Consider the following 19,187-nt stretch of genomic DNA (forward strand, 5'->3'; position numbering starts at 1 on the left):
CTCTTGGCACCTGTGTGTGCACTGGCAGGTGTTACTCGTTCTAGAGCAAGGAGCAACTTGGGCAGGCACAATGAGCTTAGAGTTTCGGAGATGTTGAATTCTCGTCTCCAAGGTAACTTCTGCGTCTGAGCTTCTCTCACGCTTAGTCTCTCTTTCTTTCACAGCTTGATTTCTAACAACTTATTCTAACAGCTGCTTTGCCTGCTTCTACCCTCTTTCCCGTCGAACCCCCATTACGCAGCTCGTCTTCCTGGGATGACCCACTCTATCTAGTCAGTGTCCTGCTGGCGATCCTGGTTCTCCAGGCAGAGCTCTCACGGCGGCCGCTCACCCGGCCGTGCGCGCCCTGCTCGCACAATCTGGTTCTGCTTCCCTCGCCAACTTTCCGCTCCTTGCCTATTAGCAGTTCCCTCGAACAAATTCATTCCCTTGTTTGTTCATTCAGTGCTGGGCTAAGTGCTCGGTGGTGGGAACACAGCGTGGACCCTCAGACACAAGCCCTGCCCTCATGGCGTTTTCGGTTTGGCTACCGGCAGTGCCAAAGGCGGGTGAGTGACAGTGTCGAGGCAACACGGGGTGGGGGAGTGGTGGGGGTGAGCGGTATTTCAGGCAAGGAGACCGGCCGGGAGAGAGTCTGGGGGCTTTCACTAGCCCTGAGAACTGTAGGAAGGAAAGTTAAGCAGGTAAAGGCCAGACCACAGAGCCCCCTGTGGGCCAGACTAGGAGTTTGGCTGGAGAAACCCACTTAACACTTGTGTTTTATTTTTTAAAGCATTTATTATTGTTATTTTTAACATTTATTTCTTTGGCTGTGCTGGGTCTTAGTTGCGGCATGTGGGATCTAGTTCCCTGATCAGGGATCAAACCCAGGCCCCCTTCGTTGGGTGTGCAGAGCCTTAGCTACTGGACCACCAAGGAAGTCCCTCAAGACTTAAAAACAATACATGTATTTATTTATTTGGCTGCACAGAGTCTTAGTTGTAACACGCAGGACTTTTGTTATGTCATTTGGGACCCTGGTTCTCTGACCAGGAGTCAAACCTGCACCCTCTGCTTTGAAGGGTGAAGTCTTAACCCCTGGACTGCCAGGGAAGTCCCTCCCTACAGGCTTTTAATCAGTGGATTAGCATTGTCTCTCACCTGCAATTTTGGAAATTCCCTCCAGTTGTTGAACGGAGACTGGACTGGAGGGAAGGGGGAAGGAGGTAAGGAGATGAGGTAGGAGGAGATCATGGTATTATCCAGAAGCCTTAGGACATGGTCAGGGTTGTGGAGGTGGAGAAGGGTGGGGAGACATGGCTTTCTGCCTTCTTCTTCTTCTCGTCTCTTATACCCTCCCGCCATCTCTTCGCCTGTTCAGATACTGTCAGCTGCTTATTGCCAGATGGCCTAGCTCATTTTTGCACCTACCTAAGTTCAGTAAATACCTGTTGATTACTCTAGTTTATTGATAGTCCCCTTGTTTGTAGATTGGGTTACTGCTACTTGTCTGGGTAACCGCCTTTGTTCCTCTGATTAAAGATGAATGGGTGAGGGAATTTCTCTGGTGGTCCAGTGGTTAAGAATCTCCCTTCTAATCCAGGGGACGAAGATTCAAACCCTGGTCTGGGAGCTAAAATCCCATATGCCGCGGGGCAGCTAACTCCGTGTACCCCAGCTAGAGAAGCCCCCATGCAGCCACTAGAAAAGCCCCTGTGTGCTGCAGCAAAGACCCAGCACAGCCAAAAAAAAAGGCAGGGGTGCAGTTAGGTTTTGTTCCATGGCCGTTGTTTGGCCTCTGGGCTGTTTGGTTGTCAGCTCAGAGAACTGGTAGAGCTTGGGTATAGGACACATCTGGGTTTGAATTCCTGTGCTCCCTCTATCAGAGAAGGCAATGGCACCCCACTCCAGTCCTCTTGCCTGGAAAATCCCATGGACGGAGGAGCCTGGTGGGCTGCAGTCCATGAGGTCGCTAAGAGTCAGACACGACTGAGCAACTTCACTTTCACTTTTCACTTTCATGCACTGGAGAAGGAAATGGCAACCCACTCCAGTGTTCTTGCCTGGAGAATCCCAGGGACGAGGGAGCCTGGTGGGCTGCCGTCTATGGGGTCACACAGAGTAGGATACGACTGAAGCGACTTAGCAGCAGCAGCAGCAGCAGCAGCAGCTCCCTCTGTATACTAGCTGTGTGACTTGGCGTGATGATTTCACTTCTCCGAGCTTTCATTTCCTCATCTATAAAGTGTATCTACGTCATGGCGTTGTGAAATGAAATTATAAATACAAGACATGTTGATTCTTGGTACGTAGTCAGTATTTAGTAAGCAATTGTGTTTGTACGTAGACACACTGCTGAGAACTGTCTCAAGAGAAATACTCTGTGTACAAAGAGTAAGGAATCAAAATTAGAAAGCAAGACATGCTTAGAGCCTTAATGACTAGCCAGATGACACAATGGAAAACAGGTTTGTTTGTTTTTTTTTCAGAAAAGTTATCTCGCATTCAAAATAGGAATTTTGGGACACAGAAATATGAACAGTGGATTATCGCAGTTCAGAAAGCGTGCATGGTGTTTCAGATGCCAGACAAAGATGAAGAAAGCAGAATTTGTAAAGCCCTGTTTTTGTACACGTCACATTTGCGGGTATGTGGCTTCTTTGGAAAAGGATATTTCCATCGTAACACCTACTGGGAGCTGTGCTATGGCAGCTGAGAGAGCATCATTTAGGAACTTTCCTGGTGAAAATTGCTTTCTTATGAAGCAAATGCCAAAAGCTATCCTATTCAACATCTGTCTTTGCTCTCTGAAACCTGGCCCTAGAGGCCGAGGGACAGAAACAAGGGCCGTGAGTCTGTGCTGTACCTCAGTATCCCCAGATTTGACCTCGGGGGTGGGGAATATTACTGTAAATACATGACCAGGGACAGCCATCTTTAAAGTCTTTAAAGTTCAGTAGGTGGGTCGTGTTGCCATAGCTTGAAGCATGTTTTCCTACCTTTGGTCAAACAATGTGCTAGGAAGTCCAGAGTCTGTAGTTGTTTGCTGGTTAACCAAGAACTTAAGCAACAGTTACCACCATCACCTCTGCTTATCGTGCCATTGAAAATATTTTTAAAATACATTCAATCCATATGAATTTGTAGAATTTTAATGGACTTAACTGAATATCTGGTGTAAGGGGTCAGTGCCATCATTCTGAACAGGTGCAATTCAGTGATGGTTTTGGATGTACAAAGAGGTTAAGTTGAATGTCCAAATTAGGAAGGAGGCTGCTGTGGAAGTTACTTTACTTTCATTTTGTGATTTAATCTTTGACATTTGTTTTTCACGTAATTTTCTTTCTCTTCCAAGGATTCTAGGATCCAAAGTGATCCGAATTAATGACTAATTCTAGCTAATTGAGGTGTTTTCTTTTTTTTTTTTTTCTACGGTATGGTTCTAAGGTTTTATTGCAGTACTGTTAGAGATGATTCATCTTTAAAAACTTAAGTTGGAATAGACTTGAGACAAGTTTATTATTAAAATTAATTCTGTGTTAAGTACGGTGAAATGAACTTAAGTACAGCAGTTGTATTAGACATTAGAAACATACTGAAACTTTCCATTTTCAACAGAAATACAATGATGCCCTCATTATCAGTGAGGATGCACGGATGAAAGATGCTCTGAATTACTGAAAAACTTCTTCAGCAATGTCCGGGCAGCAGGATTTGATGCAATTGAGCAAGATCTCACTCAGAGATTTGAAGGTGGGTGGTGTTTCCAGGGGGAGGAAGCCAGTGGAACCTGGAGACTCCAGGGGCAGCGTACACATATGGCGTCACACTTAGCAACATCTGGTGATGCTCAGGGACTTGTCCTGGGCTTACGGAGATAGGATACGTGGCAGGACTGTGAGACTTCAGGGAAATCTGCACTTAGGAAAAGAATCTGCTGCTTACACTATTTCCTGTTTCAAAGAAGGAAAAAATAGGATTTGCAAAGGATACATCCCATAGAAATAGTCAATTGATAGGAACATTTTTTTGGTTTAACTTTTAGTAATTTGATAAAGATTTAAAAAATATAAAAAAAGTTTTAATGATATTAAGACTGTAATTTGAGCTAACTCTGCGAGATAGTGAAGGACAGGGAAGCCTGGCATGCTGCAGTTCACGGGGAGCAAAGAGTTGGACACGACTTGGCGACCGAACAAGATTGTAATTATGTACTTCTATATAAAGAAGAAAACTGATATGGCTCTTGATGCCACTGTGTTCATATTAAGAAAAATATAGGAAAATATTAAGTGAAAAGTAAGTCTTTCTTCTTCCTCTCTCAAATGCCTTTTCCCAAATAATAATTTTTTGGGTCTATACCAAAGTATTAACTATAGATATGCTAAATACTGAACAACTAACTTTTTGGGGGGAAGGGAAATTTATGCATTTATTAGTGTATTCAGTGTATGCATTGCATTGGTGGTTATTTATCGTAAAATTCTGGTCAGAGACTGAGAGATGAAATGTTTGAACTATAGCTAAAGGTTGCAGTGTGTTCTAAATTACTAGAATTTATAAACCTTTTGTGGGCTCCCAGTTGGCACTAGTGGTAAAGAACCTGCCTGCCAGTGCAGGAGATGCAAGACATGTGGGTTTGACCTCTGGGTCAGGTGGATCCTCTGGAGGAGGGCATGGCAACCCACTCCAGTATTGTTGCCTGGAGAATATCATGGACAGAGGAGGCTGGCAGGCTATAGTCCATAGTATAGCAAAGAGTTGGATGTGACTGAAGTGACTTAGCACACGCGCATAAAACTTTTGTAAAATATTCCCCTTTTTGCAGAAAAGCTGGTGGAACTAGAAGATATTTCCATGGATCCCAGCAACGAGAACCCTAAACTCAAAGATCTCTGCTTCATCTTGCAAGAGGAATACCACTTAAACCCAGAGACCAGAACCATCCTCTTTGTGAAAACCCGAGCACTAGTGGATGTAAGCTTCTCCCTCCTTGTGGATAACAAGTTGGCCCAGTGCAATTTCAATTAAAAGATTGTCCATTCTTTACTTCTTTGCAATTAAGCATCCCTATATAGGGTCTGTGTGGGTCTGTTTCTGGGCTCGTTATTCTATTCTGATTTTCTGTTTGTTTATCCTTACACTGATACCTCACTGTCTCAGTCACTCTGGTTTATAATGCCTTGATACCCTCACAGCAAGCATTTCACAAATTTTTATTCCTTCCATCAATTAAAAAATTTTTAGCTGTGTCTGTGGGCACCTAGTGGTACCTCACTAAGGTTTTAATTTGTATTTCACTAATGACTAATACGATTTATCATTTTTTTCATATGCTCGTTAGCCATTCGTGTATCTCCTTTGGTGAAGTATCTGTTTACATCTTTTGCCCATTTTAAAATGGAGTTTAACTGGGTTATTTATTATTGTTGAGTTTTTAAGTTATTGTTGTTAGTTTTTTGAGAGTTCTTTTTTCTGACAAAAATGTCCTCTATCAGAATTGTGATTTGCACGCATTTTTCTTCAAGATCTTTTCATTCTCTTAACCATATCTCTTACTGAAAGTTTTACCCTTTGACAGGTCCATTTTATCTTTTTTTTTTCTTTTTGTGGGTTGTGCTTTTGATTTTGTGTCTAAGCAACCTTTGCCTACCCAAGAGGACAGATTTTTTTCCCATGTTATCTTCTAGAAGTTTTATAGATTTAGATTTTATATTTAAGTCTACAATTCATTTTGAAGTATGGATTGAGATTTTTTCTCTCTTAGCATGTGGGTATCCAGTTATTTCATCATATATGATGAAAAGACTATCCTTTCTCCATTGAATTGCGTTTGTAACTTAGAAAGATCAGTTGGCTCTGTTCTTGTTGGTCTATTTCTGGATTCTGTTTTCTGTTCCATTCATTTGTACATCTGTCCTTTCACCCATCCTACGCGGTCTTGATTACTGTAGCTTTATAGTAATTACGTCTTGAAATCAGGTCGTGTGAGTCTTCCAACTTTTTAATTTTTTTCAGCATTGTCTTAGCTATCTTTCTTTCCCTTTCCATTTTTATTTTAGAATAAACTCATCCACATCTATGAGAAAATCTATTGAATTTCATTTGGGATTGCACTGAACCTATAGATAAAACTGGGGAGAAATTATATCATAACAATGTATCTTTTTTATTTAGGTAGGGGTTCTGTATTAGTTACCTACTGCTGATAACAGTTTATCACAAAACTAAGTAGTTGGAAACCACAGACATCTATAATGCATATGGGTCAGTGATCTGGAAACAACTAACTGGGTGTTTCCGTCTCAGGATGTCTCACGAGGCTCCAGTCAAGCTGTTGGCCACGGCTACAGCCGTCTCAAGGCTGGGAGGATCAACGCCCAAGCCCACTTGTGTGGTTTTTGGCAGAAGATGTGCTTAGCTCATTCACGGGGGCTTCCCTGATCGCTCAGTGGGTAAAGAATCTGCCTGCAATGCAGGAGACACAGAAGACACGGGTTTGATCCCTGGGTCAGGAAGATCCCTTGGAGAAGGAAATGGCAACCCACTTTAGTATTCTTGCCTGGGAAATCCCACTGATAGAGGAGCCTGGAGGGCGACAATCCATAGGGGTCCCAAAGAGAGTTGGACATGACTTAGTGACTAAGCGTGCACACGCGTGCTTAGCTCATCCATGGGGGCCTCTCCACAGGCCGGCCTCACAAAGAGGTGCTGGCCGCCCTTAGAGAAAGTAATCCAAGAGAGGTTGAGAGGCCGCCTAATATCAAGGTCACAGCCATGCTATAGCTTCAGCTTGGAAGCGACTCCCCTCAGGTCTGCCTTATTTTATTCATTAGAAGCAAGTCAGTAAGTTCAGTGCATACGTGAGGGGAAGGGACTGAACAGGATCTGAATTCCAAGGGGTGGAGATCACTCACAGCTACCTTAGAGGCCGCCTGCCACATCTTCTTTGGTTTCTTTTATCAGTGTTTTTGTCATTTTCAGCATACAGATTCTGCACGTGTTTTGTTAAACTTATACCTAAGTATTAATGCTATTATAAATGATACTTCTGTTTGTTGTTGATATTTAGAAATACAGCTAATGTCTGTATATTGATCTTGTGTCCTGAGATCTTTCTAAATTCACTTATTTTCTACCTACTCACTATTCTGAACCTTGCCTTTTTCACTGAAAAAATGTCTTAGAAATTGAATTATATCGGATTACAAAGATAGCTATTTACCATTATAGCTATTTATTGCATAGAATTCAATCACAGGAAGCTTTTGATTCCTCAGGTCTGTTAGTCTGAAAACTACTTCAGCGTACTTGTCTGTATACTTTTAAAAAATTGAAGTAGAGTTGATTTATGGCATCGTATTTATTTCTGCTGTACAGCAAAGTGATTCGGTTATACATATATACACATTCTTTTTAAATTCTTTTCCATTATTGCTTACTTTAAGCTTTTTTTCTACTTGCATTGTTTAGTCACTAAGTCACATCCAACTCTTTGTGAGTGGGACTGCCAACTCATAAAGACTCTCAGTCACTCCCATGGACTGCCACATGCCAAGTTCCCCTGTCCTCCACTGTCTCCCGAGTTTGCTCAAATCCCATGTCCATTGAGTCAGTGGTACTATCTAACCATCCCATCCTCTGCCGTTCCCTCTTTTTGCCTTCATTCTTTCCCAGCATCAAGATCTTTTCCAGTGAGTTAGCTCTCCAAATCAGGTGGCATATATTCAATATTGAATCAATGCAGATAGTATACAAATAGTGACAATTGCTTTGTATTTTCAGGCCTTAAAGAAGTGGATTGAAGAAAATCCTAAACTCAGCTTTCTAAAACCTTGCATATTGACTGGACGTGGCAGAACAAATCAGACAATGGGTATTTATATATAGTGCATTAGATCTAATATATATATAAGAACATATATGATCTATTTTAATTCTGTCTTAGTGCTTGTATCAGTCAGGGTTCAACCAGAGAAGCAAAACCAGTAGGAGATTATAAATACATACATATATACATTCACATATAATATATAGCAACACATGTATATTGTACACAGACAGGCACACAGGGATTTAGTTCGGGGAATTGACATACACACCTGGACTGGCAAAGCCAGTCTGAGTCCACAGGGCAGGTCAGGACCAGGTGGAACCCCACAGGCGGATCACCTCAGTCCTCTTTTCAAGGGCTGCCTTGTTTGGGTCAGGCCTGCCTAAAATGAAGTCCCTATTGAGTAACCGTATCAACTGATTTAAGAAGTTTAATTATATCTGCAAATTCCCTTCACAGAGACACCTAGGTGAATATCTGGGGACTGCAGTTCAGCCTAGCTCAGTGGACACATTGAAATGCCATCACCATGCTCAAATGTCAGAAACTTGTAGACTTTCCTCCTCCCATATGTCCTGCAGACAAAATCGAAGTTTTGTTTTGTTTTCAATATTGTTTAAGTATATTACTCTCTTGCTCAAATGTTCAACCAGTAGATTAACTGGAAATAGAAATACTCTCTTTCTATTTTATTGTTATTCTTTAAAGTGTAAAAAACTTATATGCATTATGTATTTTATAATTAAAAAAAGTCCTAGAGATAATCCTAAAATCTAGGTAGAGAGGGTTAAAGGATGCAAGGCTCCCTTTGATCCTAGGTGGCCAGTCCTCATGCTGACAGTCTCACAGCCTTGCTCCCCACACCTCAGTGACAAGCAATGACAGGTCCTCACTTGTATCTCTTATTTAAGCTGTTTATAAAAAACAGTCCTGCTCTCAGTCCTCAGTCATCACCCTTGAAGTTTCCCTTTATGCAAAATTTAAGCTTCATTAATCTAAAAAGCAAAGTCAGATTTTGAATAGTTGGCTTACCAAATGAGGTCCAACACTACCTTGTGGTTGGAATTAGAGGCTTCTGCCGTATGACTCCAGCATGAGTCCAACTTGATTTTCAAGCTTTGTTATTTGTCCATACATAAGCACCCAGAAGATATTTGTTTGTCCATCCCTCCATTCATCCATCCATTCATTCATTCATCTCTCCATCCACCATCTACCCACATTCATTGAGAACTCACTCTGTGCCAGTAACCGTGCTTCTGCCGGGCAGCCTCCCCCTCCTCCTAAGTCTAGACCACTAGGGCGGAGTCTCCCTCACCCACACCCCACAGCACACAGTTCTGGCTCCATTCATTGTCATTACACTGAATTATAGTTTCCCATATATAGCCTTCTTCCACAAACTAGAAGCTCCCTTTAGATAAAAATGAACCTTTTAACCATTCTATCCTTATAATTGCAGAATAAATGTTTGATGAGCAAATAGTTACATTCAGAAATTAGTGAAGTATGGTGTCTGTCTTGGGCATGTTCATTGTTCAGTAGGTCATGGTGAAAAGAAATTGTTTTGGCCTCAGCAAAATAGATCTCAAGATTTGTGACAGAGTTGGAACTTTTATAAATTCTGTTAACTCTGAGGTGGAGACCACTTAAGCTCCTGCTCTTCTCAGTGTTATCAGTGGCCGGGAACGGCACAGTGGTAGGGTCCTCAACTTAAATCCCAAGCCTGGTTCTGCTAGTAAGCTGTCAGTTCACCATCCCTCCAAAACATCCAGGTCTTCACCTGTAATAAAGGGGAATCATGACATTTGCCATATCAACCTAAAAAGGGCCTTGTGAAGTTCCAGTGAGTAAGTAGATGTGAAAAGGTCTTGTTAGCTGAGAACTCCTGTACGTGCACAAAGATGTTACAGTTAGCTATTGATATATTTTTTTAAATTTTTATTGGAAATAGTTGATTTATTGGAAGTAGTTGCGTTAGTTTCAGGTACACAGCTAAGTGAATCAGTTAGACGTATACATGTAGCCACTCTTTTTTTTAGATCCTTTTCCTATGTAGGCCATTACAGAGTACTGAGCAGGTTCTTACTGGTTCTGTTTTGTATATAGTAGTGTGTGTATGTCAGGGCGAGTCTCTGTTCGTCCCTTCCCCCCTTCCCCTCTGGTAACCACGGTGGCTTTCTACGTCCATGACTCTACTTCCGTCTTGTAAACACTTGCATTTGTACCCTTTTCTTTAGACTCTACACATAAGTGGTATCCTATGATACTTGTCCAGCTGTTGGTATTTTTTCAAAAAATTTAATATTTGTTTTGAGATATCGTGACTGAAACCACATAGCTAATAGGTGCTGCAGCTGGAATTTGAGGTCAGGCAGACTTGTGACAGAGTCCAAGATGTTAGACCCCCAGCTTATCTACTCTCAAGCAAGGACAGGGATAGGCCTTCCCCGAGGGTTGTTGCGAGATCATGAATGTAAAGCACTTATCACAGTACCTGGCATGTCGTAAGCTTTCCATAATTAACAGCTATTTTTTTCAAGGGTAAAGTTCCCTCTTGGTGAGTTATGTAATGCCCTCTGACAGGAATGACCCTCCCAGCACAGAAGTGTGCATTGGACGCATTCAGAACCAACAGAGACAGCAAGATTCTAATTGCTACCTCGGTTGCCGATGAAGGCATTGACATTGCTCAGTGCAATCTGGTCATCCTCTACGAGTATGTGGGCAATGTCATCAAAATGATCCAAACCAGAGGTAAGAAGAGCTTTGATGCCAGGGCTCAAAGGCTACCGTTTTGTCTGACTTGTGAATGTGCCTGTCATTCCAGCCCTTCTCCTTTACTGTGACTGGTGGCACAGTGGACCCTTCTATCACTGGCCCTTACGGTGACCTACTTGGTCAGGATGGGATGGCTACAGTTTTGTCCACAATTTTGTCTTTGTTCTTGTTCACAATGAATACTGCTTACTTGGTTAATATCGGCTGACATGTTGATGGAAGGAAAATTCCGGCTTTGAGGCTTCGGCAGTCACATGTAAGCCGTTTATGGTTGTGCTTAGGTGCTGGTGGGTCCCCTGTGTGCCAGAAAGGACATGCAAGGAGTTCTCCCACTGGAACTAGGCAGCCTCCTAACTAGTCTTTCTTATTTTTTCTTAATTTCCATAACTACAGCTGCCACATTATTTTTCCTGAAAAACAGCTCTGAGCATGTCACCTCCCTGTATAGAAACTCCCATGGTTCCCAAACGTTCTTGATGTTAAAGCGTTTTCAAAATCCGGCACCCTCTTATCTTTCCAACCTTATTTCCCATTCTTCCACTTTGTGCATTATCCACTTCAGCCTGCCTGGCTTCATCTGTTTTCCTTTTTGAAGGGCTTGCTCATGTATTGCTGCTGCTGATCTTTGTTTCTCTTCCCCTGCTTCCACATCACCGGTTCCTCAGTCTCCCAGCTGAGATGATTAGTAATCATCTCTAATTTGAGTGCCCATGGCCCTTTTATCCATCTTTCTTATACCACTTCTCATTTTCCACCTATATTCTGGTGGTTGTGAACACGTCTCTTTTTTAAAAGTTTTGTATGTTTATTTTTGGCTGTGCTGGGTTCTCTCTGCTTTTTGCTCGGGCTTGTCTCCAGTTGTGGTATGCAGGCTTCTCGTTATGGTGGCTTGTCTTATTGCCGAGCACAGGCTCTAGGGTGTGCAGACTTCAGAGCACGGGGGCTCGTAGTTGTGGTGCACAAGCTTAGTTGCCCCGTGGCATGTGGTATCTTCCTGGACCAGGACTTTAACCTGTTTCCCCAGCATTGGCAGGTAGATTCCCATCCACTGAACCACCAGTGAAGTCCTGTGAACATATCTTATTTCCCCATTTCCCCATCTGTTTATCATTCATCTTTGGGGCTGTCACAATGTCATCCTGGAGGTGCCTGCTGGGTTGTCTTTAAGCAGTATCTCTAATAATGTGTCTGTCCCATCACACTGCACCAGGGAGACCGTGAGCAACCAGCCTAAAGTGGGCTCCTTGTTTGTCTGAATGTTTAATGTGCAGCTGCACACCTGCGTTTGACTCCATGCCCTACCAACTCGCTTTTCCAGAAAGTGGGATTCAGTGAACCAAAGCTGAATTTTAGGAACAGCCCTGCTTCTTTCACAATCTCAGATTTGTCAGAGTTTTACATCAAAGGCACCAAGTAAAATGTTTATTTTCTAACAGGTAGAGGAAGAGCAAGAGGGAGCAAGTGCTTCCTTCTGACTAGTAATGCTGATGTAATCGAAAAAGAAGAACTGAACATCTGCAAAGAAAAAATGATGAATGACTCCATTTCAAGCCTGCAGAGATGGAATGAAGCAGTATTTAAGGAAAAGGTAAGTCTTTGCATCCGTGTTACTCCTTCAGAATCTAACTGTAAGCCATGAACAGGGACCGTGAACATGGTTGGTACCTGTTATCATTTTGCTCTGAGTGTTTCTTAGGTTATATTTTTATTTTTTTAAGTATTTGTTTATTTGTCTGCATTGGGTTTAGTAGCAACACATAGGATCTTCGTTGCAAAGTGCAGGCTTCTCTCTAGCTGTGGCACACAGGCTTAGAAGTTGTGGCAGACTTAGTTGCCCCACAGTATGTGGGATCTTCGTGTCTCAACCAAGGATCAAACTCTCGTCCCCGGCTTTGGAAGGTGGGTTCTGAACCACTAGCCTGCCAGGAATTCACCCCACAGCGAATATCAGGTTCATTCTGCTTTACTTCTCAATGAGCTAAAACACATTTTATTAGTGCTAATGCTTGAAGCTATGCTTTTAGATCTAAAAGGGAAACAGCTAGAATAGCTCCTACACGGACAGTTCATTTCGAGGACAGCACCCTAACTGCAAGACGCAGCTCTTCTTAGTCTTTTCTTCACTTCGCTCTCTAACGTCTGGCTCAGGGAGAGGGTCCTGGCGCACTGTGCCTGGAGCTGTGCCCAGTGTTGGAAGGCCTGTTTACACATATGGATGAGAGAGTGGACCTTGATGGAGCGTGTTGGCTCCGTCCAGCCTCTCACTGGTGAACTTAGTTTGACTTTAATTTTCTTTATGACACAGCATGGAAGCAGATTAGGGAAAGAGACACACACACACACAGATATCCCCAAACACAGACACCCATACTTTCTCCAGACTGTTTGCAGAGACTTCATCTCAGACTCTGGAAACACTGGACCCTGCAGGCCTGGGGAAGAACTTTAACGTTAGACAGTGGTTCCAATCTCAACTCTGCCACTTACAAAATGTGTAACTTCAGATAGTTCCTCTTTGAAATTATCATTCTTATATGTAGAACTCACAGGGTAGTTTTCGAGATACAGTGAGATGTATGCATTGCTTCCTACAGTGCCTGGTTTAAGTGCTTAAAATGGGAGTTGTTACAGCACGAGGGTGAGAGGCCTATTTTAACTTCATGAAGATGAGTCTTACAATTCAGTAGACTAATTCCATAGGGTTCATAATTTTGAAAAGTCATAATCTGTATGCTCAAAAAAGTATTGAGAAGGAATGAACTATCGAAAGCAAACTAATGCTTACTGTAGGAAAAAATTACGTTATGTCAGTGTTGACTCATTTTAAAAAACATTTCTTCCTAAAGTTAGGAGAACAAGATATTTGAAAGTACCTCGTCTACATTTTCACTGAGAAGAATTGCAGGGAAATTCTTTAGTTCCTCTTAATTTCCCCCCTTAATTTTACTTATGATAGGGTTTTTTCACTGAGCCACTTCTCCATTTTGTAGAATATAGGGATGATACTGACTAAAGGCTTTAAAACCTTTTTAGCTTTGGCATAATTTTTTTAATCTCCTCCACTAGGTAACGGTGTGCTTACACTCACGTGTGGCAAAAGCAATAGAGTAAAAGCCTGTTGAGGAAGAAGGGGCTGGAACAAACATACAGACATTCTTTTTTTTTAATAGTTTTATTTATATTATTTTTGGTTGTGCTGTTTTTGTTGCTACCAGGACTTTTCTCTAGCTGCAGTGAGTAGGGCTACTCTCTAGTTTAGGCAAGTGGGCTTCTCATTGCTGTGGCTGCTCTTATTGTGGAGCATGGGCTTAGAAGTGAAGGCTTCAGTAGCTGTGGTTCTCAGGCTCTGGAGCACAGGCTCAATAGTTGTGGCACACGGGTTTAGTTGCTCCACAGCATGTGGGATCTTCCTGGACCAGGGATTGAACCTGTGACTCCTGCATTAGCAGACAGATTGTTTAACACTGAGCTGATGGAGAAGCCCTAGAGTTCAATTTTTTTTTTTACTTCTTAAAATTATATTTTAAATTAAAATTTACTTTTCTGTTTTTTGACTTTTTTTTTCAAACTTTCTGTTTTGTATTGAGGTATAGCTGATTAACAATAGTGTGGTAGTTTCAGGTGAACAGCGAAGGTACTCAGCCATATGTTCTTTTGTAGCCAACGCATCAGGTCATAGAGTGCAGTGAGGAGGAAATGGACTGTTGTTAAATATCTGTTGAATTAGGCTATTTAATTCACACAGGGGAATTCCCCTAACATGCATTGAGTGAAAATGGACAGAGATGGTAAAGAGTGAGCAAGGACCCAGCTGCAGGGTGGCCAAGAGCCTCTGCTAGCTGGTAACTCTGTGGCGGTTGGGAGCGCAAAGTCTTGGTCTCATCCCTGTCCTGTTGTGGTGACCAGCGCACACTGCCATGTTGAAAGAGGCAGGCTTTGCTGTCAAGGGAAGAGGCTTAGGAGCAGTATACCAAGGTAGGGGAAACCTTATTCTCTTAAAAGTCAAAGGATTTATGGTTCTCGGGGTGAGCCCCCTGTCTGTGGTGTTTTGAAAAGGGAAAGACTAGAAATCTTGTCAAGAAAACTAGAGATACCAAAGGAACATTTCATGCAAAGATGGGCTCAATAAAGGACAGAAATGGTATGGACCTAACAGAAGAAGCTATTAAGAAGAGGTGGCAAGAATACACAGAAGAACTGTACAAAAAAGATCTTCATGACCCAGTTAATTACGATGGTGTGATCACCCACCTAGAGCCAGACATCCTGGAATGTGAAGTCAAGTGGGCCTTAGGAAGCATCACTACAAACAAAGCTAGTGGAGGTGATGGAATTCCAGTTGAGCTATTTCAAATCCTGAAAGATGATGCTGTGAAAGTGCTGCACTCAATATGTCAGCAAATTTGGAAAACTCAGCAGTGGCCACAGGAGGAAAAGGTCAGTTTTCATTCCAATCCCTAAGAAAGGAAATGCCAAAGAATGCTCAAACTACCACAGAATTGCAGTCATCTCACTCACTAGTAAAGTAATGCTCAAAATTCTCCAAGCCAGGCTTCAGCAATACGTGAACCATGAACTTCCAGATGTTCAAGCTGGTTTTAGAAAAGGCAGAGGAACCAGAGATCAAATTGCCAACATCCACTGGATCATCGAAAAAGCAAGAGTTCCAGAAAATCGTCTACTTCTGCTTTCTTGACTATGCCAAAGCCTTTGACTGTGTGGATCACAATAAACTGGAAAATTCTGAAAGAGATGGGAATACCAGACCACCTGACCTGCCTCTTGAGTAACCTATATGCAGGTCAGGAAGCAACAGTTAGAACTGGATATGGAACAACAGACTGGTTCCAAATAGGAAAAGGAGTACGTCAAGGCTGTATATTGTCACCCTGTTTATTTAACTTCTATGCAGAGTACATCATGAGAAACGCTGGACTGGAAGAAGCACAAGCTGAAATCAAGATTGCCGGGAGAAATATCAATAACCTCAGATATGCAGATGACACCACCCTTATGGCAGAAAGTGAAGAGGAACTAAAAAGCCTCTTGATGAAAGTGAAAGAGGAGAGTGAAAAAGTTGGCTTAAAGCTCAACATTCAGAAAATTAAGATCATGGCGTTTGGTCCCATCACTTCATGGCAAATAGATGGGGAAACAGTGGAAACAGTGTCAGACTTTATTTTTTTGGGCTCCAAAATCACTGCAGATGGTGACTGCAGCCATGAAATTAAAAGATGCTTACTCCTTGGAAGAAAAGTTATGACCAACCTTGACAGCATATTGAAAAGCAGAGACGTTACTTTGCCAACAAAGGTTCATCTAGACAAAGCTATATGGTTTGTAGTCACGTATGAATGTGCAAGTTGGACTATAAGAAAGCTGAGCACCAAAGAATTCGTGCTTTTGAACTGTGGTGTTGGAGAAGACTCTTGAGAGTCCCTTGGACTGCAAGGAGATCCAACCAGTCAGTCCTAAAGGAGATGAGTCCTGGGTGTTCACTGGAAGATCTGATGTTGAGGCTGAAACTCCAATACTTGGCCACCTCACGCGAAGAGTTGACTCATTTGAAAAGACCCTGATGCTGGGACAGATTGAGAGCAGGAGGAGAAGGGGACGACAGAGGATGAGATGGTTGGATGGCATCACTGACTCAATGGACATGAGTTTTGGTAGGCTCCGAGAGTTGGTGTTGGACAGGGAGGCCCGGCGTGCTGCAGCTCATGGGGTCGCAGAGTCGGACACGACTGAGCGACTGAACTGAACTGGACATTGGATCTGAGCACCTGGGCCCTTTATATCAAAAAACTTTGCACAGGTGAGGGAAGAAGTTCAGAGTGCATTAAGGCAGTCCTTGAGTAGGGGGAAAGGGAGCTTGTGCACTCTCTTCTCCACACCCACAGCTGCCTTGTCCATTACCTCCGTGTGGCTGACTTCCCCAGAGCACTGTAGCCCTCGGGGACCTCTGGTTATTCTGCAGCCATCTAGCTGAACCTGTAGACGGCCCAGAACCCTCCAGAAACTTATTTCCATGATGGAAGCCTCAGGATCTGATTGGACTTCATTCTAGAGCAATAAAGTATAAAGGATATTTTTCATAGTTCTAGTTGTGGAGGGTCATTTGAAATCAAAATGAAGAAGTCTACTTTCCTTTCTTAGGAGTAGAGGATAAGATTCAGGGTAAAAGAAAGTTCATTTTGGCTACAGAATTTCCAACCTGATCTCTGCCCACGACTGCATACAATCAGGTATTCATAGTTTTGCTTTTCTCACCTCAGTGTAGGGAGTTAGGCTGCTTCCCAACCACAGGTGGGCGAAGGGGAGACTGTGTGCTCTAGACTTAACTTGTGACTTTGGTTAAACCTCTTTATCCAGTTACTCAGTTTTACTTAGTTTTCAGTATAGAAATAAGAGTTTTAATTTTTAGGATTTATATTTATTGCCTTTAGTGACATTTAAAATATTTGAGATTATTACAATGGAAACAGTGAAAGACTTTATTTTTGGGGGCTCCAAAATCATTGCAGATGGTGACTGCAGCCATGAAATTAAAAGATGCTTGCTCCTTGAAAGAAAAGATATGACCAACCTAGACAGCATATTAAAAAACAGAGACATTACTTTACTAACAAAGGTTCATCTAGTCAAGGCTATGGTTTTTCCAGTAGTCATGTATGGGTGTGAGAGCTGGACTGTGAAGAAAGCTGAGTGTTGAAGAACGGATGCTTTTGAACTGTGGTGTTGGAGAAGACACTTGAGAGTCCTTTGGACTGCAAGGAGATCAAACCAGTCTATTCTAAAGGAGATCAGTCCTGAATATTCATTGGAAGAACTGATGCTGAAGCTGAAACGCCAGTACTTTGGCCACCTGATGCGTAGAACCGACTCATTTGAAAAGACCCTGCTGCTGGGAAAGATTGAAGGCAGGAGGAGAAGGGGACAACAGAGGATGAGATGGTTGGATGGCATCACCGATGCGATGGACATGAGTTTAAGCAGGCTCCAGCAGTTGGTGATGGAGAGGGAAGCCTGGCATGCTGCAGTCCATGGGGTTGCAAAGAGGCGGACACGACTGAGTGACTGAACTGAACTGAACTGAACTATTTAATTGCATTTTAGTATATGATTGAGCATCACTAGATGTAGGTGATTTTTTTTAATTGGATGCCCAAAGGGCAAGTTTATATTTGTACCTTTTTCCCGTCACATTCCCCCCACCCTGAGCCTGCCTTAAGTAATGATCAGAACCATGTCTGAGAAATTAAAATTCCTCACAGGGAAATGTATATCATGTAACCCAGGAATTTCGTTTCTAGAAATTTACCCAGAGGAAGTAACGAGACAAATGCACACATCATGCAGCAGTTTTATAACAGTGAAGATGTGAATTGGAAATAGGGCACATTACGCTTCCTTTATTCTTACAAAGACAATGAAGATAATTACAGGTGGGATGGAGTAGAGGGGAGAATCAGGGGAGAGGAAATCTTATTTTGATTGCTTTCCTGGCCTATATTCCAGGCCTAAATATTTTAATATAAATCAAGTTTGATTTGCGTTTGAAGTGCTTTAGAGATCCATGGCTTCTCAATGGGTGATCAGTAACCAGTACAAGGTATACAGGGCTGGGACATTTCCGCTCACAGTGACAATAACTGACTCATCCATGCAGAACATGGGCTCTCCACCAAGCCCTGCAAATGCTTATTTATATCAACAGGTCTCGCAGTGATCCATGTGGTTGAGCCTCTCATGAAGTCACGCTCTGGGAGGGAAACTGAGGCATGAAAATTTTCAGTGTCAGGAGATCACACAGCTAGGTTGGGGTAGAGCTGGCAGAGTCCATCTGGCTAAACTCTGCATCTGTTGGCCTGACCAGAACTGTTTGAAGCATAAATCAGTTCAGTTCAGTTCAGTCGCTTAGTCGTGTCCAACTCTTTGCAACCCCATGAACGGCAGCACGCCAGGCCTCCCTGTCCATCACCAACTCCTGGAGTTCACCCAGACTCATGTCCATCGTGTCGGTGATGCCATCCAGCTATCTCATCCTCTGTCATCCCCTTCTCCTCCTGCCCCCAATCCCTCCCAGCATCAGGGTCCTTTCAAATGAGTCAGCTCTTTGCATGACGTGGCCAAAGTACTGGAGCTTCAGCTTCAACATCAGTCCTTCCAGTGAACACCCAGGACTCATCTCCTTTAGGATGGACTGGTTGGATCTCCTTGCAGTCCAAGGGACTCTCAAGAGTCTTCTCCAACACCACAAGGACAACTTAAAAAATTTTACCAAGTAATAAAAGGTAAATTAAGACAAAAGAAACCCTGGGACTACCCTGGTGGTCCAGTGGCTAAGGCTCCGAGCTCCCAATACAGGGAGCCCACATTCAATCCTTGGTCAGGGAACTAGATCCCGCATGCTGCAGCTAATACTGGCTGCTGCTGCTAAGTCGCTTCAGTCGTGTCCGACTCTGTGCGACCCCAGAGACGGCAGCCCACCAGGCTCCCCCGTCCCTGGGATTTTCCAGGCAAGAACACTGGAGTGGGTTGCCATTTTCTTCTCCAATGCATGAAAGTGAAAAGTGAAAGTGAAGTCACTCAG

General features: G+C 42.9%; 1 protein-coding gene across 1 annotated transcript in view; it reads left to right on the plus strand.

Annotated features, from left to right (window-relative positions):
• Positions 1–19,187, plus strand: part of RIGI (RNA sensor RIG-I) — a 48,370-nt gene that overhangs the window by 21,052 nt on the left and 8,131 nt on the right. The window contains 7 exon segments of the mRNA XM_068973700.1: positions 2,474–2,626; positions 3,598–3,655; positions 3,658–3,732; positions 4,808–4,956; positions 7,765–7,855; positions 10,400–10,570; positions 12,031–12,182. Coding sequence (XP_068829801.1) covers positions 2,474–2,626; positions 3,598–3,655; positions 3,658–3,732; positions 4,808–4,956; positions 7,765–7,855; positions 10,400–10,570; positions 12,031–12,182 — 849 coding nt within the window.

Source organism: Capricornis sumatraensis, chromosome 6 (genome assembly GCF_032405125.1).
Source record: "Capricornis sumatraensis isolate serow.1 chromosome 6, serow.2, whole genome shotgun sequence".
NCBI classification, from domain to species: Eukaryota; Metazoa; Chordata; class Mammalia; order Artiodactyla; family Bovidae; genus Capricornis; species Capricornis sumatraensis.